This window comes from Microtus oregoni, unplaced genomic scaffold (genome assembly GCF_018167655.1).
Source record: "Microtus oregoni isolate MIOR12 unplaced genomic scaffold, Mior012 000005F_ref0000423, whole genome shotgun sequence".
Classification (NCBI taxonomy): domain Eukaryota; kingdom Metazoa; phylum Chordata; class Mammalia; order Rodentia; family Cricetidae; genus Microtus; species Microtus oregoni.
In genome coordinates this window covers 42,266,210-42,288,727 of record NW_024543064.1, presented here as the reverse complement: position 1 = coordinate 42,288,727, position 22,518 = coordinate 42,266,210, and the positions used below count along the sequence as shown (strand labels likewise).

Sequence of the window (22,518 nt, the reverse complement as noted above, 5' to 3'; positions counted from 1 at the left end):
TGGTAAGAACCACGGAGTCATCGTCCATGTAGCCCCTTTTTGCGTGGTGCTTGGAGAACAGTTAGTGCTCCATCAGGTGACTGTGTGCTCAGCCCAGGGAGAGGCTCTTGTGGCGGGAGTCATGGCACCAGCACAGAAGTCAAGATGCCCCTCTGTAGCCAGGGAGGGGTGTGTGTTTGGAGAGGGAGCACTCATCTGGGCCAGGGTGGGAAGGAGCCTTGGTGAAGGACACACGACAATAACTTTACCACTCCTCAGTTGTGTGGCCTTGGATAGATGACCCAGCTGTGTTCCTGTGCAAGATGTGTACGTGTAAACCCTGGCTTGCCACCAGCCTCCATAATGGTAGCCTGTGTTTCTCTCTGTGTAACAGCTCTGGCTGTCCTGGACCTCACTTTGTAGACCAAGCTGGCCACGAACTCACAGAGATCATCTGCTCTGTCTCAGGAGTGCTGGGATTAAAGGCAGGTGCTAGCATGGCTGGCTGAAGAAGGGAACTTGTAAGTAAACTGGTGTTTATTTATTTTACGTGCATGTATATGGGAGTGGTGTGCATGCCACGGTGCTCATGTGGAGGTCAGAGGACAATTAGTGAGTTTGCCTTCCATCGTGTGGGTCCAGGGAATTGAACTCAGATCGACAGCCTTGGCAGCAAACACCTTTACCCATTGAGCCATCTCACCAAGCCAAAAAAAAAAAAAAAAAAAAAAAAAAAAAAAAAAAAAAAAAAAAAGAGCTAACTATATCATTTCAGGGACCAAGTTTGCCTCCCAAGAATGGGCATCATCTTTCACACTGGTGTTGACCCACTGCTAGGACAGTATTCCCCAAGCTGTAGAGAAGAGATTGGGGGGGGGGGGGACAAAAGCTGTTGCTCAGAGATGCCAGCTTGGGTCTGTCTGAAGATCCGAGGGCCCACCCTATCCCACCTACCCCACTGAGGTTCGCACCTCACCTTGCCAACAAGGACACTCCCCGGTAGTGATTCTCTTCCTGGCCCATGAGCTCCCAGCCACCCTGCTCCTCCAGAAACGTAGACTCATATGAACAGCCCATTTTCAGAAGCAGGGTTTTCACCACCTTCACCATCCAGCTGCCGAGACAAGGGGGTAAAGTCTCCTGTGCACTGTGTGCCTTCTACTTGGCCCCTCTTGCCAAGGCTCCTCTCCACCCCCAGCACCGTCTCTACCACACAGTTAGCAGGGTGCACTGGATCCACAGACGGTGGCTCTTTATAAGTAACACATCCTTTACTTTCAGAACCTAAGAGATAGCAGACACCCACTTCACCCACCCTTTCTCCGGGGCCTTGCTTCCTGGAGGAGCCGGCTGCCTAAACTTCCTTTCCTGTGTCTTGCCTGTTCTCCTCTATACTCTCCATTAAGCCATGAATGTCTTGGCAGCCTGCTCTCCTGGACACTCAGTCTTCTGCCAGTGCCCAAGTCCCTTTGGGCCTCAGGACCCTTCAGGAAGGTCCTGGGGAGTTGTCACACCCAGGAAACTGAGCAGAACTCAGGAGGTCTAAGTGAGCTCAGGGATCCTGGAGGCCACTGCCACCTTTTAACCAACTGGATGTCTAGCCCAGCCTATTGTCTCGTTACGAAAGTTAAGTTACAGCCATATACTGATGGGATACATTCTGAGAAAGGCCTCAAGAGCTGGTGGCATGTGTGAGCATTGAAAGACCCGGATAAATTCAGACCCCTCTAGCAGAAAGAGTAGAGCCAAAACAATTTAGCAGGGAGAGAAGAACCAAAAGTCTAGGTTAGCTAGTTCAGTGACTCTGTTCCAGGAACTAGCTGACCATAAATTTAGATTATAATTTTGAGAATAATCTTGAGAAACAGGGAGGTACCCCCTTGTGATTATCACTGGTATTTTCGGAATTTTCCAATGATGCCCTCCCTACCCCCTTTAGATTACCGGCTTGTGGTTTCTTCCCTTAAATATCCCTTCTCCCAGCTACTCGGGGTCCAACTCTCCACCCCTGCAAGGGAAATGAGTTTCCTCCCCAGTGCACTGGTTCCTGTCATGTCAATAAACCTCGTGTGATTGCAGCAAGGACGGTCTCTCGTGAGTTCCTGGGGGGTCGTGTTATCCCAAGACTTGAGTGAGAGTCTCCCCACTCCGGGGTTCTTTCAGCATCATGGTACTTACATGGGCTCTCCTACAGTCTTAGGGGAACCACCATTGTGGGGAGCACAGTCCAAGATGAAGTCGAGTGAGGAGAACTCTGAGGACTTGTGAGAAAACAAAAGTCTAATGACCTCAGTTTCTTCAAAACACGAATTGTTCTTGGAATGTGTTTTCATGTTCCTCCCAGGTGTAGTGGATGGAAGTGAGTGTGCTCCAGATCACTAGTGCAGTTCTTACATTGGTACTATCTCTTGCAACGTTTCAACTGCTGTCTTTCATTTGACTCAGGTTCTCTGGGTCAGCTCCAGGTCAGGCAGGTGGACCTTATACTCACTGGGCCCAAATGCTGCTTAGATCCACCCCGTCCTGCCGGAGAGCCTCTAACCTCAGAGAAAAAAGACCTGTCCCTTCTAAAGGACCTCAAAGATGTCACTGTGACTAAAATTAGACCCCAGAAAAGTGTTAAGGTCGATTTAAATGTCACTTTAGCTAAAATGTTGAGAATGTGGTTAGTAGCAGCAGCAGCGGCTGATGCTAGCAATCCAAGCAAGCACCAAAGCTACTTTTCTTTTTTCTTTTTTCTTTTTCTGTTTTTGGAGACAAACAGTGGCCAGTCAAGAAACTGATTGTAAAATGATTTTTTTTTTTTTTTGGTTTTTCGAGACAGGGTTTCCCTGTGCAACAGTCCTATCTGTCCTGGAACTAGCACTTGTAGACCAGGCTGGCCTCGAACTCACAGAGATTCACCTGCCTCTGCCTCCCCAGTCCCTGAATGGTGACTGAACAGCCACGGCACCACACGGAACAACTAAAACGCCCAGGGCTGCCAAAACCCTCCGGTCATGCCTATGTCCGTGTGCTTGAATCCAGGAGTCCCTCTTTCCCTTCAAACTCACATGAGGCATGTCACCTGGTACCAATAGAGCTGTCACATTCATAGCCTATGCCCCTCGCCATATAAGAGATGTGACTACTTCTGTAGGGTGACTTTTTCATCTGTCACTGAGTCTGGAGCACCAAGGAGTCACACAACAGCGTGGCTGCCACGGCTAGCTGCCACAGGTAACCGTAAAGCAGCAGAAAGGACTACTGGCTCTAGAGGCTGGAACCCAAATTTAAGGTGTTGGCAGGGCTGTGCTCCCGCTAGTGGGGATATGGATAAGATGAGCTGTCCATGGCTGTGGGTAGGTGTGCTGTTACTGTGGCTATGGGTAGGGTGGGTACTCTGGCTTCCTTCTAGTGGTCCTGTGGTCTTAGCGGAGTTGAATCCTCCTCTTGTGGAGGCTGTTCCCTTCATCACTTCCAGACAGGGAAGCCTCCATCTGTGTTCCTCCTACTGTGGCTGCACCACCCCTTCATCTCCTGCTGTTGCCCAGGAACCTAACAGCCCCAGAAAGCACAGGAAGAGATGCAAGAGGGCACATGGACGGTGGGTGTCTCTCTAGCGGCGGGTGAGGCTATCAGTTCACACAACCATTAGGCAGAAATCAGGCATTCATCTCATGGGGGTGGGCGGCCAAAAGGTTAACTATCAAAACAAACAAACAAACGGGAGAAAACCAGAGCAAACATGATGGACAGCTCTGTATCAAAGGCCTCCAGCCACACGGGGCTTGTCCTTTGCCCTCCTGAATATGCTTCTGTAAGTGAACGCACAAGGATGAGAAGGGGAATGGACCAGCACGCCATGGAAACAGTTAACTTTCTGAATGACAAAAGACGTAAAATAAACACAGGTTAAGTAGCCAAATATGATATAAATGACAGTTAATTCCCTTCGTAAAATGGGTTCTCCTACATTAATAGGGAAAAATGGAAATAAAATAGTTTTAAAAATTGCTAAGAAAAATCCCCAATAGCCATATGTGGATGGACGAAGGGCAAGGGCAACTTGCTCACATAAATGGGAATACAAATGCCATTTAAATCTCAGCTTCATTCAAATGAGAGACATGAAAACGAAACCCCCAGCACATGCGCACACACGCGCGTGCGCACACACACACACCGGGTGTGGTGGCAGAATCCTGCCCTCCCAGCACTCAGGATATGAGGCAGGAGAATCATGATTCCTTTTAAGGACCTTATCTAAAGAAAAGAATAAGAAAGAAAGAAATCCATTTTTTTTTGCAGCTCAGATTTGCAAAGATTAAAATGTTCTGCAATACATTAGCCTAGAATAGATGTGGGGATGTAGGCACTGGCATAGACCACGACCACTCGTGACAGTTTCCTCTGTGCACCCTGGCAGATGGGGCAGTGGAGGAATTGCTACATTTTAGCTAATCTCTGTGTGTATGTGTGTGTGCCTTCAGAGGTTAGAGAATCGATTCTCTCCTCCGTCTTGTGGGTCATGAAGATGAAACTCAGGCTTGACAGCAAGTACCTTTATCTGCTGACCTATCTCACTGGCCCTTCATTTCAATGTTCATCCCTCAATGATCATTAACTTTCTCCATCATGCATTCCTATGCCATTTCAGTATCCCCATGCATAAGTCCATCGGTGCCCCACCCTCCCTTCAGGAGTCCATCCTACACATACAATTACATGCGTGTCTCCATGCAAGCCAGCTCACAGCAGTGTCTCTGCCATTGCAAAGGGTAGAGAAGTGCCCGAATCAGGAGGAGGGCTGCAGGGCTGCCCATTACGGGACTGAACTTCTGTACATAAGGATGCCCCGCTGTCAAAAATAATGAGGCAGCTGTATGCATGAAGGTCTTCAAGACTAGATACCCAAGAGCAAATGTGTGCCTGTGTCACAGGCTAGCACCTGTAAAAATAAATATAAACCCATGTGCTCATCTAAACTAACTACCCCTGAAAGGGCATGAAGGAAAAAACTTGCTTCTCTTCTGGGAAGGCATCTGGGGTACAAAGAGGAAAAAGAGAATTGATTTTAATGCCCTGTTTCCTCCCCCTCCCCCGCCGTGTACATAGATTATGTTCCAATCAATAGGAACATTGGTGGGTCTGTGATACACATCTAATACAAGCAAGTCCGCTGGGGATGGCAGCGGGTGAAGATCCCCGGACCACTCATCCTGTCACGTCACCATGCACTGACCAGAGCTGTGGGATGCAGACAAAGGGGCTCAGAACCAGCTGTGGAACGGGGTGTGAGTCCAGTAACATCGCATCTCTAGTGTCTGGAGAGGCAGCTCGGTGGATAGGGAATGCTTGATCAGCGTCAACGGAGCCCAAGGTTTGATCCATAGAACCAGATAAACTGGTCAGGGTGGAGCATGCCTACAATCCCAGTGACTAGGGAGATGGGGACAGGAGGGTCAGAAGTTCAAGATCATCCTCAGTCTACATAACAAGCGCTGGGCCAGCCTGGACTACGTGAGGTCCTATTTCTAAAAGCAAATGTATGCTCCACTTCTGGTACCTGTTTATTTGGTTCTAAGGATCAAACCTTGGGCTCGGTTGACGCTGATCAAGCATTCCCTATCCACCGAGCTGCCTCTCCAGACACTAGAGATGCGATGTTACTGGACTCACACCCCGTTCCACAGCTGGTTCTGAGCCCCTTTGTCTGCATCCCACAGCTCTGATCAGTGCATGGTAGCGTGACAGGATGAGTGGTCCGGGGATCTTCACCCGCTGCCATCCCCAGCGGACTTGCTCGTATTAGATGTGTATCACAGACCCACCAATGTTCCTATTGGTTGGAACATAATCCATGTATGAGATGTCTGGGGGACTCCCCACTGCCAGGACAGCAGGGTAGACAGACGATGGGGCCTACCATACAGGTAAGAAGAAAGGAAGGTAGACAGACAATGGGGCCTACCATACAGGTAAGAAGACAGGAGGCTGCGTGTCATCCTTTGCATCCTTCCGAGGAGCCACGCGGCTGGGCAGGCTGAGACCAATGTGATAATGGACCTGAATGAGCAGAGCCAGGAGCAGCTGAGGGTAGATGCGCCTCACACGGCTCACACAGCTGTTGACGGACAGGAGCTCACACAAGCCACTGGCTGCCTAGAGGTAGAGGGGAGGCCAGTGGCTTGACCCAGTTCATCCTCTCAGCACCGCTGGCTGTAGCCTAGCTTCTTGCTCTGAGAGGCTGGGACTGGTTTACTAATTCAGTCAAGGAAAGCAGATGGGACCAACAAACTGAGTGGGGTAAAAGGGAAGGAAAGCAGGTGCCTGGTCCTCACCGCCAGGGGCACAATGGAGGCCCGGCCCTTCTTGGTGATGGGTTTCTCCTTCAGGCTAGTCAGGAGCAGATCCAGCAGGTCTCGGACATCACAGCTGGGCTTTCGAAGTATCAGCTGCCTCCACATCTCTGCCCCATTGCTAAGGAGGAGGGGGGATAGTTAGTGATTGGTAAGGCAGGGGCCACCTGATGCCAATGGCTTCAGGGCTGGGGTGCAGGGCCAATGAAATGGTATCCAGGAGCACACCCGCAAGGAGTGGCCCTGAAAGCATTCTCCATGAGGCAGGAGGCTGGCAGTGATTGAGAACCTCGTTTGCAGGTTTCAGCCCCAGTGCTTTATCCTCATGTAATGTGTCACTGGGCAAACATTCATTAGAGTGGGCATCGTGTACCAGGCACCAAGCAAATCTCTGAGGATACAGACGCAGACGCCTGGAAACGCTCCAAGTCACTGACTTCTCGCCCAATAATAAAGGACATTATTCCCATTTTACAAAGGCAGAATGGAGGCTTGGAGAGGTAAAACCATCAGTCCAAGATGCTGCTGCTAACAGGCTGCAGAGGTAAGATGTGGCCACACCCGATGACTCCGAAGCTGTCTCCTAAGAGCAGGAGTGGAGGTCACAGAGCCCTCTGGGGCCTGGATCTTGCCCTTATTCCAGACTCCCAGGAAGCAAACTCCAGGCCCTTTGCACAAAGCTATGCCAGCAAGAGGAGCAGCAGCACCAGGGCAGACTCTCGGCATTTGGCAGTGAGCTAAAGGGTTACTGAAACCCTTTTGCCTGGATGCCGGAGCATCTGAACCTTCCGCTCATTTCCCAGCTCTGTTCTCCTGGAAACCCAATAAAGATAGTATTTTAACTACGTTGCTAGGCAACATTGCTTAGGGTAAAAATGGTCATGTTTATAGCTGCCTGGTATATATAACATCTGGATCAGGGGGAACTATCATTAACTATAAGAACCAATGGAACAGCATGGGGCTTCCCAAGGACTGTGACCCTTGTGGCTGGACTCATCACTGCAGAGATGCAGAGAACAAGGATCCTGTAAGAGACTCTGGTCCCTCTGAGTCCCCTGGCTCTCCTACCCTCACAGCCAAGGTTTACCTGGGAAGCATATAGGGAATAAATAGAAGCCCTCACTCTCGGGATCATAAATGGGGCCATCAAGTCAAGGGCAGCCCTGGTAACCTAGTGACTGAGTGGTTCACAAAAGAAACCCCCTGTAGCTGTAGTTCAGCAATAGGGCACTTGCATACCATGGCCCTGGGTTCAATTCCCAGCACTGCATAAAGGAAAAAAAAAGACCTTAATGTAATTCCAGTACCTGAAAGTAGGAGGCAGGAAGATTGCCATGAGTTTGAGGACAGTCTGGGATATATAATGAACAACACCCCCCCCCTTCCTCTTCTCCTTGTCACTGTCTACCCATTCATGTGTGTTCCCATCTCTGTATGTGTGTGAGAGAGAGAGAAACAGAGGGGAGGAAGGGAGAGGGAGAGAAAGGAGAGAGAGAGAGAGAGAGAGACAGAGAGAGAGACAGAGAGACAGAGAGAGGGGGAAAGGGAGAGGGAGACAAGGGGAGGAGAGAGACAGAGAGAGAAGAGCTCCCCCTGGTGGGCAGTACAGCTATAATGCGCTATAATGGTTAACTTCTTGGGCTAAATAGCTGGCCCTCAGGGTCCCCTGATCTTGACTCTGTGACTGACCTGCTCCTTGGGCACACCCCCTCTTGCACAGTTCGGCATATTCTTCCACATTTCCTCAGAATCAACCATCCTATGTAATCCCTTTCCCGATTCATTCAAAGGAGCAATAGATGGGCTTGTCCAACAGGCTAATGGAAGCAAGACTTGTCCTTTGTCACCATCTGGCTAGGCTCCTCTCCAGCCCAGACAAGGACCTCCATGGAGGCAGCGAGTGGGGAGCTGCCTTCTGCTCACTGACACTGTGAAGCAGTCTTTCCTAAGGGAAAGCTGAAGACCAGAGAGGGCACATGAGCTACCCGAGACCAGCAGCTACCGTTAAAGAAAGAGCTCCAGGCCTTGGAGTTAGTCGGATCTGAGTGTAGATCCCCACACTAGCAATACCTCAACGAGTATAGATGCCAAGACATATCTCCAGAGCCTCACTTCAACTTCTGGAGACCAGCGCTGAGTTAGGAATTAGAGACTGGACTTTCAGTATATATCCAGCAATGCTCGGGTAGAGCCTGGCTGGCTGTCGTTACCATAGAGTGTAGGAGCAGGGAAGGGTGGGGCTTCTCTAGACAAGAGTGTCTCAGCCTAGGACAGGACAGCCTCAAGCCTTTGAGATCTAGAAGATGGAAGCCTCCTTGCTTGGTACCTGTCCAGTGGGAGGGGGCACATGAACAGGGCCACCACGACCTCGGTCATGAAGGAGCTGGCCAGGAAGGAGATGGGCAGCAGGGCCACCTCACGCGCCCGCGGCTCCTGGATGTGGCTCAGTTGCATATAGATGCCCTGCATGATCTCTGGAATCTGGAGGCCGCCGTGAGCAGGGGGAAGGCAGACTCATAGGAGAAGAAGAGAGGGGACAAGAAGCATGGGTAGATGGCAGAAGGACGAAGGACGTAGGGTACAGTAACAGAAGGGGACCAAAGAGACAGGGAGAGGAAGCACAGGACAGGACAGAAGTGGGGAGAGATGTTTAGAGGCCTGCTACTCCCCCTGGAGTGAGACAGACCCCTAACTGACGTCCCCACTCAGGGCTGGTGCCTCCTCCTCCTCCCTAACCCAGCGCTCAGTTCCAACCCGGCCCACAGGCAGGCAGGCTATCCCAGTAGAAGCGGGATCCCGGGGGACTCCCCCAGTCTGATATCCGGGCCTCTGCCTCCAAGAGGCCTTACCACCTCCAGCGCCCTGTGACGATACCACTCCAGCACAGAACTGAGTGTGACCTCCGAGGCCAGCTGCATCATCTCCCCCGAGTCCTTCCCCTGAGCCTCTGAGATGTCCTTCAGGCCTTCCAAGGCTGCTAACAGCAGGTCCTTTACCTGCTGGGGCCCCAGGAAGTCTCCAAATTCCTAAAATATGGGTAGAGAGGTCTTGGCACTGCCTGCGTAAGGCGGATCCCCTGAGACACACAGAGAAGCATAGACTCCACCTAACTCGAAGAGAAAGGTTGGTGCCGGGCACCACACATATTTTCTAATGCGTGCATGTTAGACCCACTGACGAGGTCAGAGGGACAGCAGGGTACTAAGGTGCTCCTGTAGCTCAAGCTGCTTAGGAAGCTGAGTTAGGAGGACTACATGAGCCCAGGGGTTTGAGAGTAGCCCTAGGAGGGTAACAAGGCTCCATCTTTAAAAGAAGGAAAAGTGAGAGAGGGAGGGAGGGAGGGAGGGGGAGAGAGAGAGAGAGAAAGAGAGAGAGAGAAGGAAGAGGAAGGGGAGGACAATGGACAGGGGCAATATGGCCCCTGCCCCCAGAATTGGTTGGCAAGCGCCCGGCAGAAGGAAGTCATGGGCTGGAATAACAGTTCTCAACCTCCCTGATGCTTCCACCCTTTCCCACAATTCCTTATGTTGTGGCAACCCCCATAGAATTATTTCACTGCTACTTCATAACTATAATTTTTCTACTGTTATGAAATGGAATGTAAATATCTGATATGCAGGGTCACATATCAGATATCCTGTATATCAGATATTCACTACAGCTCATAAATAGAACAGAGAGGACAGAGGAGGGCACCTGGGAAGGCTGTGCCACCTGAGAAGGCTTCCTTCCTAGGATGCTTTCTAGTGGCAACCCCTTGTCCCTCCCATCCCGTCCTGGGAGCCGGGACCACTGGTAATCACCGCAATGACACGCAGAATGTTCTGGCATGGGCTGACAGGGTTGTAGGGCCCTAGGAAGTGCTTGTTGTTCTCATACAGCTCTTTCTTGTTGGTGTCTTCCTTGTCCTTGGTTCCTACAGGAGAAGACACCTTCTGAGGAACCCTGACGCCACCATTGCTTTGAACTGTCTGTCAAGCCCACATCATCATCCGCACAGTCAGTCTTCACATAGTGAACAGGCACAGGCAGCTGGTACCCAAGCCAAGAAACAACACAACCAGCCTGCCCCCCAGGAGCCCCTCCTCTGATCCCTCTCAGCACCCAGAGCAACAACTGTTCTGGTTTCCGAGGCCCTAGGTAGAGGGCCTTGCTTTTGAACTTCTCATCAATGGACTCGCAAAACATTATCCCTTGTGGATGGTTTCACCCTGCAGCCGCCGGTACTTATTCTCATTCATTCACAGTGTGGTCGTTTCCCACGCTAGGAGGGCTGCAGCGTGCATGCCTGTCTTACTTGGCATGCACCTCTAGGCTACTTCCAGCCCTCCTACCCTGTGCTGCTGTGGGCACACAGCAAGTCTCCTGGTGAACATATTGACACGTCTGCCAGGGATGCGCCAGGGGAGAAATCCCCGACTCACAGTAGGTTCGGGCTCACCCTCCTGAGACGTGCTAGACCATTTCCCAGCCCTGTCTCCCCGAGCAGTGTGCAAGAGCCCCTGCTGCTTCAGCCCAAGGCATTATCTATTTCATTTTGTTATGCTATTCTAGTAGCCAGTGGATTTTCTTTCCCCTTTTTAATTGTTTTTTGTTTGGTTGGTTGGTTGATTTGGTTTGGTTTGGTTTTGGTTTTTAAAATAGGGCCTCACCATGTAGCCCTGGCTGGTCTGGCATTCACTATGTAGACCAGGCTGGCCTCTAACTCACAAACCTGCCTCTGCCTCCAGAGTGCTGGGATTAAAGGGTGCAGCCCCCACATCTGCCTCACCCTGTTTCCAGTTCTTGGATAGAATCCGGGGCCTGACGCATGCCAGACAAGCACTTACTCACTGAATACCCACAGCTTTGCAATCCTCTTTTGGATTTGAGCTGTTCCTGTGTTTAGGTAGTGTTTTTATTTTGTCGGCTTATTGTTACTTAGGCTTGGTTTTCTTGAGGCACGGGGGCTCTCATAACCCAGGCTGGCCTCCAGCTCTCTCTGCTGCAGAGGAGGGCTTGAAGGCCTCTGTCCCTGCCTCTCTTCCCCTAGTGCTGTGCACCACCATATCTGGTCTATTGTGTGTGTTTCCAGAGGCGAGGTCTCTTGTCCAGAATGGCCTCGACCTTCCCATCCAGTGCTGGTACTGTCACTATGTGCCGCCAGGCCCAGCCCTGGTGACACCATTAGCGAATGCCGGTCTCTCCAGCCTCTGCTGCTTTTGTTCCCTTTGTATCTAACTTACTCTGTGCTTTACTTGTTTGTTTTTGCCTATTATCTGTCTCCTGGCAACAAGAAGGTAAGTCAAAGAGAGAGGTGCTTAATGACTCTCTTCTCGAGGCTGTGCCCCCAGAGCTCGGGCAGTGCCTGGCACAGAGAGCCTCCTGGTCTTCTGGGAAAGGAAACACATTTAGGGACTATGCCTTCATCGGAGCCAGGCCTGGGTCCTTCCTGGAGCCATTCAGTCTGCACAAAGCCTGGGCACAAGAAAGGGTCGCTGAGGCAGTGTGAGTGAACAGAGGCAGAAGGGCCTGGGGTTCTGTGGCCAGGCAGAGCCAGCTCCAGGCTAGCCTTGTACTTTCCACAGATTGCCAATCCAAGCTCATGTCCCCCTCCTCCAGAGTGACTGTGGCCGGGGGCTTTCAGATCAACCTGGGTTTCAGCAGGACAGATCATACTCAGATACCTGAAAAGTGACTCATTGTTCATCTGCATTCAAATTAAACTGGACGTCCTCCATTTCCAGCCATCTCTGGCAGCCTCCCTTTGGTCTGTACTGTCCCCATCCTAGGGCCAATCAGTATTGTAGACTACCATTGAAGGGTCATGAACCCCAGTCAGTGGAAGAATATCTCGGGAAACATTGCCCCAAATGCTGGGACTAAGAAAGATCAGAGACCCCAGACAGATCCCAGAAGCAGGGGTGGGGGGGGGAGAAAGTTCTGTGTGATAAGGGCCTATGACATGGAGCCCTGAGTTGGTCTTTCCATGTGCTCTTACGAAAAATAGCATTTAATATTTCAAAAAAGCTATGAATTACACTCTACCATAACCCTGTACAGATGAGGAAATCTAGGCAAGGCAAGTGCTGTCCTGAGGCTACCCAGCTGGGAAAGTCGAGTGTCATAGCCAGGTCTGCTATACAGGCCACTCTGCCTCCACAGTCAGGGAGTCTGAGTGACCAGCCAAAGTTTCCTGGTTGAGATAGAGTCAGGACGAAGGAGAAAGAGAGGCCAGAGGCTGGAGGCAGCTGGCACTGGGCAGTCCAGGGAGAGGTAGGCTCATGCCATCTCACAGGCTCCCTGAAGCCTAATCTCAGGACGGTCTCTCACTAACAGGCTCCAGATTCTAATGGAGGACCTGGCCTTCATTAGTTCCTAATGCATAGTCTGTGAATATGGTCATATGCCAGGCCAGGACTACACTCGGGACCAACAGAGGACCTTACAACCTAGTAGGAACGACAGACAAAAGAAGAAGTCATCTATAATGCCTAGATACCCATGGTACCATGAGAAGGAGAAATTAAGGTTGGAACAATACAGAAAAGCTCAGTTAATGAAGGGTGGCTTCCATCAATATGAATTTGCTATCTAGACAGGGCAGTACTTGAGAGGCTAGCTATATAGTTAAGACCCTGTCTCTAAAACAAAACATGCAAAATAAAAGCTAGTTTGTATGGAGATAAGGGCTTCACATCAGCTCCCAATCCCTACGTGACCCTTGCTGCCCTTCTTCCAGTTGCCCAACTGGACCACCAAGCTCCCCTCTCTAGTTTTGCAGCTGCTTGGGACATACGTTTCTGGAGATCCAGGATAGTGTAGAGGATGGCAATGCCGTCCAGAGCCTCCCGGCCGTTCTCTTCATCAGGATCCCCGATACGAAGAAGGAGCCTCCCCAGCAGCAGACCCAGTGCTGGGAACCCTGAGGACATCTGTTAGTGTCATAACCACAGGGAGGGACTCTGTAGCTATATAGTGCAGGGCAAGCTGCCCTGACAGCAGCGGATCAGCAGAGAAGAGTCCCCAGCGTGTCCACCCCTCCAGGAACACTCACGGAGAAAGGCAGGGTCACGAGTGTGTGGTTCAGCACAGAGATGTTGCTGTTCACAGCCCGTGCTCGCTCATGGGCCTTCCCAGAGTTCATCCAGGGCCCTAGGGGCTATGGGGACAAGGGAGAGACTCTGCTGCCATTGACTGCCAGCCCTTACTGTCCAACAGGTAAGCCAATAGCTTGCAAGAATCTTCCAGAAGAAGGCAATTAGCCATAGTTCTCCTTCTCTGGTGGCTCAATGACAGATGGGGTTTGAGCTGAGAATGGGACTCAGACCAGAGGAAGGGAGAGGGGTCAAGGAAGAGGCATGGAAGGGACAGCAACAGGGGTCAGGATGGAGGAAGGGGGGGGGGAGGCAAGGGCAGGAGCTGCAAGGGATGGCTGTAGGGAGCACAAGGGCAGAGGTCCAGGCCTGTGACCCCCGCTACTCAGGAGATCATACTGGGCAGCTCACTAAGACAATGTCTACAAATAAAAAAGTTTTAAAAAGAGCTATGGTGCCAGGCAGTGGTGGCGCACACCTTTAATCCCAGCGCTCAGGAGGCAGAGGCAAGTGAATCCCTGTGAGTTCGAAGCCAGCCTGGTCTACAAGAGCTAGTTTCAGGACAGCTATGATTGTTACACAGGGAAACCCTGTCTCGAAAAACCAAAAAGAAAAAAAGGGGGGGCTGTATCTCAGTAGGTAGAGCTTGCCTAGGAGGTGTGAGGGCTTAGGTCCAACCCCCAGTATCATCAAAAACTCAATAAAACAGTATAAAATACGATGAGGAAGCAGAGCTCGAATTTGAGCTGGTATCCTGAAGTCACTTCTTTGGGCTCCACCTCCCACTTCTATCAAGTTTTCCTGTTTCCCTCTGCCTCCCCGCTCCCTCCCCAGCCACCGTGCCGCACACCTCCAAGATGCTCTTCAGTCCCGCGGGCGTAGGGTCTTCGATAAAGAGAGCATTGAGCAGTTTCTGCAAGGAATCTAAGGTCTGGTGGTAAAGTGTCTGTGGACAGAAAGAGGACAGGGCTGCTGGGGGCTCCCAGCAAAGCTGCCAGCCCCAGACACCCCCTGGGTTGGTCCTGGAGGAGGGTGCACTTGGACACACAAAAACTGTATCTGGTCCCATCTCTGTGCCTCACCTAATATACAGTAGTAGGCAAATTACTTCCTCTCTGTGGAATCGAGTTTATTTAGCAACAAATTGGAAATTAGTATCCCCGGACTTCCCAGGGGCGGGGGCATGAGCAGAAAAGCCTGGCATTCGCTGCCTGGCACGCGCCAGACAAGTGCCTGGTGATTTGAGCATCCTCCATCACTTGGTCTTTGAATTGTTTTTCTCATTTTACAGATCCGGGAACACCTATCCAAGGTCTCGCAGCAAGGAACAAAGACTTAGGGCTGGAGAACTGTCAGGCCTATCTGGCTTTATCTTCTCCAAAGTGTTCTGCTTCCTGTTACTTCCAGACCCCCTTAGATCCCAGGCCACCCTTAGGGAAGCCATCTCTGCCTTGCCCAGGTTCCTCCTTATTTTCCTATACTACAGTCCCACAGTTGCTCCATGAGGACAAGCAAAGCTGAGTGGTGGAGCTCAGACTGCTAAGGGAAGACCCTCTCTTTCTTACCTGCTCTCCTTCTGCGGGCTTCCAGAAGTCTATTCCCTGGGTTGTCCTTATCCCAGCTTCCTAATTTCACACACTCTAGAGTCAGTGGCCCTTAGGATCACACCTCAACCACTAAGCAAGCCCTACAACCCGCTTGCTTCTATGGCTGCTGCTTATTAGACACTACTGCCCTCTGCCGGCAATACTCGTAACTACAAGAGAGCCTGTTCTTTCCACAGCAAGGATTCTGGTGGTGACCTTGAGTCCCCACAAGGCACCAACTTGAGAACCCAGAGTTTATCTTTCTGTGTGGTCTGACTCCTACCATCCTAAGCTCTCAGAGTTCCTGTCTCACCCTTCAGGCTCCAGTCACACTGCCTCTTGTCGTCCTGGCAGTTGGCACGGGTTCTGGACAGGTTCTTTATAACACCCTCTTTCAAGGAATCACAACATCTCCCACCCTCCCTAGGCCATGTCCCTCATCCACACTCCTTTTGGTACCCCTGAGATTTTGCATTTGACTGATTCTTTGATAGCACTCTCCCCACCCCCACCCCATCCCCACTGCTACAAGATGGCCATAGTGATGTGGCCAGGGACACGGTTAACACCTGCTGAGTAAAAGGGGGATGGAACAGCTGGGCTTCCTCTCACCCAACCTCCCGCCTGACCCTAGCTCTCCTTGCATCCTACAGTATCCTTCAGCTGAGGCCCACCCCACTGGTACCTCCAGGAATAACTCTGCTGAGGCTTTCAGGATGCTTGCCAAACCCTCTTTGAGGTTCTGTTCCTCCAGATCTCTGCCCAGTTTTCCCCAGTCTTCTTCCTTACGGCCCAGTCCTTGGTCCTACCCTCTAAACCTGGCCCCTTTTTATGACTCTGGAGCCTCTGTCTACATCCCAGATACAGGACAGGGCTTACAAGTGGACACGCCCTCTTAGGGAGTCACTAATGTAATAGTTCCCTCATTTGCTAAACGGTTATCGAGCACCTGTTCAGGCTGACACAGGAGAGGTGAGTCACTCCAGTGATTCCAACAGTCAAGGATTGGGGGACACACTGGGGGGGGGGGGCTCACGGCGGACTAATTATAGAAAGCCCCTACTCATTCCTGCGAGTTGTCCCTTCTGTCCCCAACCTAAAGACCCACCAGGAGGAGCGGGCTCACCTGGATGACCTCTGCCTTGGCCTCGTCTTTCTCCTGCATGGCTCGCACCGAGGGCAGGGAGAACACGCTCCGCACACAGGTGTTCACCAGCTCCACCCTGTCCCGCATACTCAGGGCAGGCTTGGTGTGACTGAGAGAGAGAGAGAGAGAGAGAGAGAGAGAGAGAGAGAGAGAGAGAGAATGCAAGGGGTGGAGTGAAGGAGGGGTCAAGGACATAGTGGGGAAGAGGGCAACTGTTTCAGCTAGGCCACCTGGGACAAGTTGAGGGGCGAGCAAGAGCGTGGAGGTGACCTGTTCTGTGGAGACAGGGCAGGGAGAGAGGGAATGGCTCCGAGTGGACAGAGACTCAGGAGAAGGAGCAGAGCTTAGGAGAGAGAGACACACACAATCGGTGGGTACCTCAGCTGTGCCAGGATCTCCATGGCTTGCCGGCGGACAGGGCTCAAAAGGGAATCCACAGGCTCTTCCTGAATCTGTCTCTGGGTGGAGAGCACAAAGCCGGTGAGGGCAGCTGTGGCTGACTCCCAGGCTCAGACAGCAGGTCATGCCGGCTCTGGACCTGGGCACACTCTCCCAGTGGACAGGTAGGAGAGCCAGCTACCGCCTAGACCAACCTCAAGCTCTCAAGACCACTCAACCCTCAGTGCCCTGATCTGCGCGTCCCACGTGGAGAGCTCAGTAATGGCCATCCCCATGGTACCCTTTCTGTGACTGACAGCTAAACCGTGGAACTGACCCACGTAACAAGCACCAGGCGTGGCCACTGAGAGCTGTCCAGTCAAATTCCTCAAACATCCTCCTACTTTTCACTTGCCATCTAACAACTACACAAGGTAGGTGTTCAATTAACGTCAGCTAATCAAAGGGAGAAAGTTTCTTTTCTTATGCATCGTGTATGGGCAGATGGGTATGTGAGGAGTGTGTGTGTGTGTGTGTGTGTGTGTGCTCACGTGCACATGTATGCAGAGACCAGAGTGTATCATTCTTAAGGAGCCACACATCTTGGTTTTGAGGCAAGAACTCTCTTGGGTTCCAAAGCGGGTCAGTTAGGCTGGTCTGATTGACCAGAGCGCCCTTTATGTCTCCTCGGCGCTGGGATTATAAAGGTGTGTCTAAATACCATGCCTGATTTTTATGTATGTCCTGGGCTTTAAACTCAGGAACTCTTTCTTGTGAGGCAAACACCACTGTCTAGGCTAAGCCCTCTAGCCCCTTTCTCTCTTAAGAACCACAAAACCAAATATAACTGTGAAAGCCCCCATGGTGAGTGATGTATGGTTAAGAGGAAGCTGCTTTAGGAAGCTCTCTGAAGTTACCCACCAAGAGGGATCTCTGGGGAGGGGGAGAAAGAGTTGACAGCAGCTTCTCTCAGCTGCATAGACTTCACAATGGGCTAATCCCTGGGTCGTGTCTTCCCACAAGCAAAGCTAGGCATGATCATACCCATTTCTGAGATGAGAAGAGTAAGGCTCAGAAAAGGGAAATAACTTGTTCATGCTCCCTCTTGGTAGGAGGGGCAGTGAGAGGTAGAACCGAGCCTCAAGCCCAAGAGGCTTGCCTCCTGCTCCTATCCCCCTCCCAGCTCTCTCCGGAAGTCCCACCCCCGCAGCACTGGGCCTGTGGCTCCCATACCATCATCATCTTCACCATTGTCTCCTTTTCTCCTTTCGTTTCTATCAGGTCCTGATCCTTCTGGAAAGCAATGGTGTTTTCTACCTTCAGGGCCATGGAAGCAGAACCACAGGGTTTCCCTGAGTCCTGCCCTCCATCTGAGCAGCATGGACAGCACCCTCTGGTCACCCAGCACCTGCAGCTCTCCCAAGCCACCCAACCCTGGCATCGGTCCATGTCTAGGTTTGCTTTCTGATTGCTGTGATAAAATACTCCAACAAAACCTGGCCTAGTGGCATACAACTTTAATCCCAGCATTCAGAAGGCAGAGGCAGGTGGATCTCTGTGAGTTTGAAGCCAGCCTGGTCTCCAGAACAAGTTCCAGGACAGCCAGAGCTACACAAAGAGACCCTATCTCAAAAAAAAACCCAAAGTAAATAAACGAATATAAACACCCTGACAAAAAGCGACCTAAGGGGAAAGGATTTATTCTGGCTCCCAGTTCAGGGTACCATTCATCGTGGTGGGGAAGTCACAGGACAGAAGCTTTAGAGTAATGGTCACATGACACCCATAGGCAATCAAGTGCTCAGCTCCTCTCTCCCCCTCTCGGGACAGTCCAGGATCCCTGCCTAGGGAATGATGCTACCCACAGTGGGCCAGTACCCAACTGATGTACTCAAGATAATCCCTTGAGAAGTAGAAAGTAGAAAAAGACAAGATCTCCTGAGTAAATTGGGAGCACGGGGACCTTGGGGGAGGTTTGAAGGGGAGAGGCAGGGAGGTGAGCAGAGAAAAATGTAGAGCTCAATAAATATCAATAAAAAGTACAAATCAAAAAAAGATAATCCCTTGAAGACATATACACATGGTCTAGACACTTTCTCTGGAACTCTCTTCCCAGGTGATTCTTGGTTACATCAAGCTGACAATTAAAGCTATCACAGCCCAAGAGAAGGGACATGTTTCTGCAGGGGGTGTCTGGGTATATATGAAGATTAGAGCCAGGTGGTGGCGCACGCTTTTAATCCCATGACTCGGGAGGCAGAGGCAAGCAGATCTCTTTGAGTTCGAGGCCAGCCTGGTCTACAAGAGTTAGTTCCAGGACAGGCTCCAAAGCTATAGAAAAACCCTGTCTCGAAACCCCCCTCCCCACCCCCGCACAAAAAAAAAACAAAAAAAAAAAGAAGAAGATTAGTGATGGTTAGTGATGGGAAGGATGGCTCCTGAAGTTGCATTTGAGGGACTATAAGGCACCTTCCCTCTCTAATCAACTAAAGGAGGACAGACCTTAAGGGTCCATAGACCTCAACCTGAAAGTCTACCACCAGTAACACTTCTTCCTAAGCCTTTTGGTAAGTTCCAGTCCAGTTAAGGCATTCTGCTACGTGAGAGATGGAGCCCATTTGCCTGTGTCAACCTATTGATTCCCATCATCTTAAGGAGGAAGAACAGGGTCATATGAAATGAATAGCTTAACATTACACAGTGAAGAAAAAAAGCCACCTTAATCTGATGCAGACTATGGAATGTTAATGATGGCCACAAGTGTACCGGTCTGCTCTGTCCCTTTAAGAGACAAGTCACACCCACTCCCTCCCCCATCCCCTGAGGCAGCTGATCTTCAGCTTCCAGCCTGAGTCCCTTTCTTTCCCTTCTCTCCCCATCCCCCCCCTCAGTCTCTCTCTCTGTTTCTCTCTGCTCTTCCCCCTTCTCTCCTTACTCCCTCTCCCCTTCCCTTCCATAACCCACTAAATAAATATCCAACCTCACCTATCCATGTCTCTTGCCCACCAAGTGGCTCCCTGCCCAGGACCAGCTGCCTTTGGAGACCTGTGGCATGGTCTCGTAGCATCATCTGTCTGTCTCTCCTCATGGGACTCACTGCCACTTGGAGAACTGCGCTGTGCCTGCCTGGGACTGGCTGCTTTCGGGACCCGGTGCCCACTGCCTGCCACTTGGGGGATCTGCAGCATTTTTACTTAATCCATTATAAAAAGTTCTTTCCTGCTTGTCCCATCAATCGACAGAATCTTCTCCAGCTCTGGCTCAGACTATTGTGAAAGGAGCGTGTGTCAGTGTTTACCCCTGCACACGCTCCTCCTTTCTGCCACCCAGACATCATGCTGAAGGAAAGTCAGACTAGACTAAGGAGGAATGAGCCCATGCAGACAGGGAGCCTCGTGAATAAGGGACAATCAAGTTTCAGCCCCCTAAGAGATCTGTCTGTACAATGTAGAACAGATGAACCACCCAGCTGAATTCAGTCAAACAGCAGCAAAGAGAAGGTCACCCTGGGAATCCTTCCTCCCCAGCAGCAGACTGAACTGAACTGCTTTGGGTTATTAATTGCAGTTTGAAAAGGGGGAAGGGTGCCAGTATAGAATAAATATAGAATATATACCTATATATAAATATAGAATGAATAGCCAGGGACAGCCGCTCATGAGTGGACAGTCAGGCTTAATTCTGAGTAACAAGAGTAAGGGTGTGGAGGCCCAAAGAGGCCAAAGGTCAGAGAGTTTGGAACTGGTTTTTAGTTCATTCAAGGTCATTGAGCTTCTAACTCAAGCAAAGGTCCCACCTAGTTGTGAATCAGGGTTCTGCTCTCTTGAGGCTATTGTCCACAGGTGTACCTAGTTGTCAGACCTGTGCTCCTGAAATAGGGAAGTAGTTGGTTCCTACCTAAAACAAAAGTCTAAGAATCCAACTAAGTTCCAGTTCCCTTTGTGAAAATAACTTGGGATTCCACCCAGGGAGTGGTGGAATTTGCCTACAGAGTGTTTGGTCTAGGTCATGAGTCTAGGACACCAGCGATGAATATAGCCCACGACTTTCAATTTGTATGTCAATGCAGTCTTTTGTTTTACTTCTGTGTTTTAGGGTCAGGGGTATATTAACCAGTTGGAAATCAAACACTGGTGAATTTTCAGTACTCACTGAAATTCCCTCCCTATACCATCCTATATGTTTCTGCATTTTATTATTTTCGTTCGCTCTTTGTATTCTTTACTATATTTCTAAATTCCCATGCCTCCACTCTGGAAGAGGGTATTTTTGTCTTGGCTGGCCTCCAACATAAGGGGAAGTGTCTATTGACCCAGCCTAAAATATCAGGTCACTATTCTGTGCTTGGAGTTGGAATTAGCGCCCGGCACATTGTAGAGCCCTGTCAAGCTCGCTGAATGAGGGCAGGGATTGCCTTCCCTGTACTGGCCCTGAGCTTGGGTCTGAAAGGGCCTCACTTCAACTCCACAGGCCCACTCTCTAGAGGAGGAGACTGCTCCTGACTGCAGACCATCCCACCACATCCATACGTGTATAACACAATTGTCTGCCCCTACTGGCCTGGCCTTTTCTGCTATACAGTCCAGACTATTTTTAGCCTTTCTGTCCCTTTCAGAGCCCCTCCCACAAGTCATTCAGCTGTTAAAGACTTTTGGCGATAGTGGTGCAGGCCTTTAATCCCAGCACTCGGGAGGCAGAGGCAGAGGTCTGTGAGTTCGAGACCAGCCTGGTCTACAGAGCTAGTTCCAGGACAGGCTCCAAAGCCACAGAGAAACCCTGTCTTGAAAAAAAATAAAGACTTTTATTCAGAACCTACTTGCCAAGCACTACTCTGCCTCCTGAAGGCTCGGCTGTAAGACAAAGATTCCTGGCCTTCTTTGGAAGACTCTAGTGGGAGAGACTGCTGGGGTCTGAATCTGAAATGTTTCCCACATGCTCCGTCTGCAGCTGCTGACACTGTAAGGAGAGACTGTGGATCCTTTAGGCTGCATGGCCTGAATGGAAGAAGTCAATCACTAGGGAACAGTGTTAGGGGTATGGTCTGCTTCCTGCTGCACCATCGCTGCTTCTTCTGGAAGTGCGGTATCTGCCACACACTCCCACAGCCTTAAACCGACTGCTCCGCCCCGCCTCCCGCTGGGATGACTGACACCCTCTGAATCCGTGAGCCAAATAAACCTTTCCCCCCTTGAACTGTTTCTGTCGGGTCTTTTGGTCACAGTGGCGCAAAGGAAACTGAAATGGAGGTGGATGAGCAACAAGAGGGGCTGGTGACCACTCAGTGCATCAGGTAGCGCAGAGCTCCCGGGAGGAAGCAGAGATGGAGCAGAGGGGTGAGCGGGGCCAAGCCAGGACTGGGTGTGGTGACGCGTACCTGGTGTCCCACCACTCAGGAGGCAGAGACAGGAGGATTGCTACAAGCTCGATGCCAACCTGTTCTACATATCAAGTTCCAGACCAGCTAAGGTTAAACAGCAAGACTCTACCCAAAAAGAGGATGGGCAAGGAGGGCAGGATGGGAGGGGGGAAGGAGAAGGGAGGGGACAGAGGGAAGGGACCAACAGTTGAGCGTACCAGAGCTGTTTTGTTGCCATCGTCTCTGTCCTCTGGCACATTGACCTTCCCATCTTCAGAGGTTCCTGCACGTCACAGATTCGGTGAAAGAGGGAAAAGTAGAGCATGGTATCCCCAGGAAGCCATCTTCCCATCTCTCCTCTCCAGTCCTCACTCTCTCACCAGACCCACAAAGCTTGAAAATGTAAATCAGCTCTTGCCGTGGACTCTCCCTAGAAGCCTTCAGTGAAACTCCTTGTCATTGATCGTGTGTTGTGGCCCTGCCTGGTCAGTCTCCCTGTCCACCTGTCCAGCTTTATCTCCCCGGCTCTCCTCCATTCCCAGGTCTGTCTCTACTGGCCTCTGTCCAGTTCCAGGCAAGCTTCTGGTCAGGTGGTTTTCTCTATTCCAGCCACTATGCCCTAGGGATCTCGTTTTCAGGCCTCACCCTGCCT

General features: G+C 50.9%; 1 protein-coding gene across 1 annotated transcript in view; it reads right to left on the bottom strand.

Annotated features, from left to right (window-relative positions):
* Positions 1-22,518, bottom strand: part of Mroh7 (maestro heat like repeat family member 7) — a 45,298-nt gene that overhangs the window by 13,809 nt on the left and 8,971 nt on the right. Inside the window, exons 2-14 of the mRNA XM_041653025.1 lie at positions 22,085-22,149; positions 17,744-17,827; positions 16,511-16,590; positions 16,112-16,241; positions 14,250-14,345; positions 13,360-13,464; positions 13,102-13,237; positions 10,127-10,239; positions 9,173-9,349; positions 8,650-8,804; positions 6,303-6,441; positions 5,933-6,123; positions 956-1,093 (exon numbers count right to left, since the gene is read on the bottom strand). Coding sequence (XP_041508959.1) covers positions 956-1,093; positions 5,933-6,123; positions 6,303-6,441; positions 8,650-8,804; positions 9,173-9,349; positions 10,127-10,239; positions 13,102-13,237; positions 13,360-13,464; positions 14,250-14,345; positions 16,112-16,241; positions 16,511-16,590; positions 17,744-17,827; positions 22,085-22,149 — 1,609 coding nt within the window. The remainder of the gene's footprint in view (positions 1-955; positions 1,094-5,932; positions 6,124-6,302; positions 6,442-8,649; positions 8,805-9,172; positions 9,350-10,126; positions 10,240-13,101; positions 13,238-13,359; positions 13,465-14,249; positions 14,346-16,111; positions 16,242-16,510; positions 16,591-17,743; positions 17,828-22,084; positions 22,150-22,518) is intronic.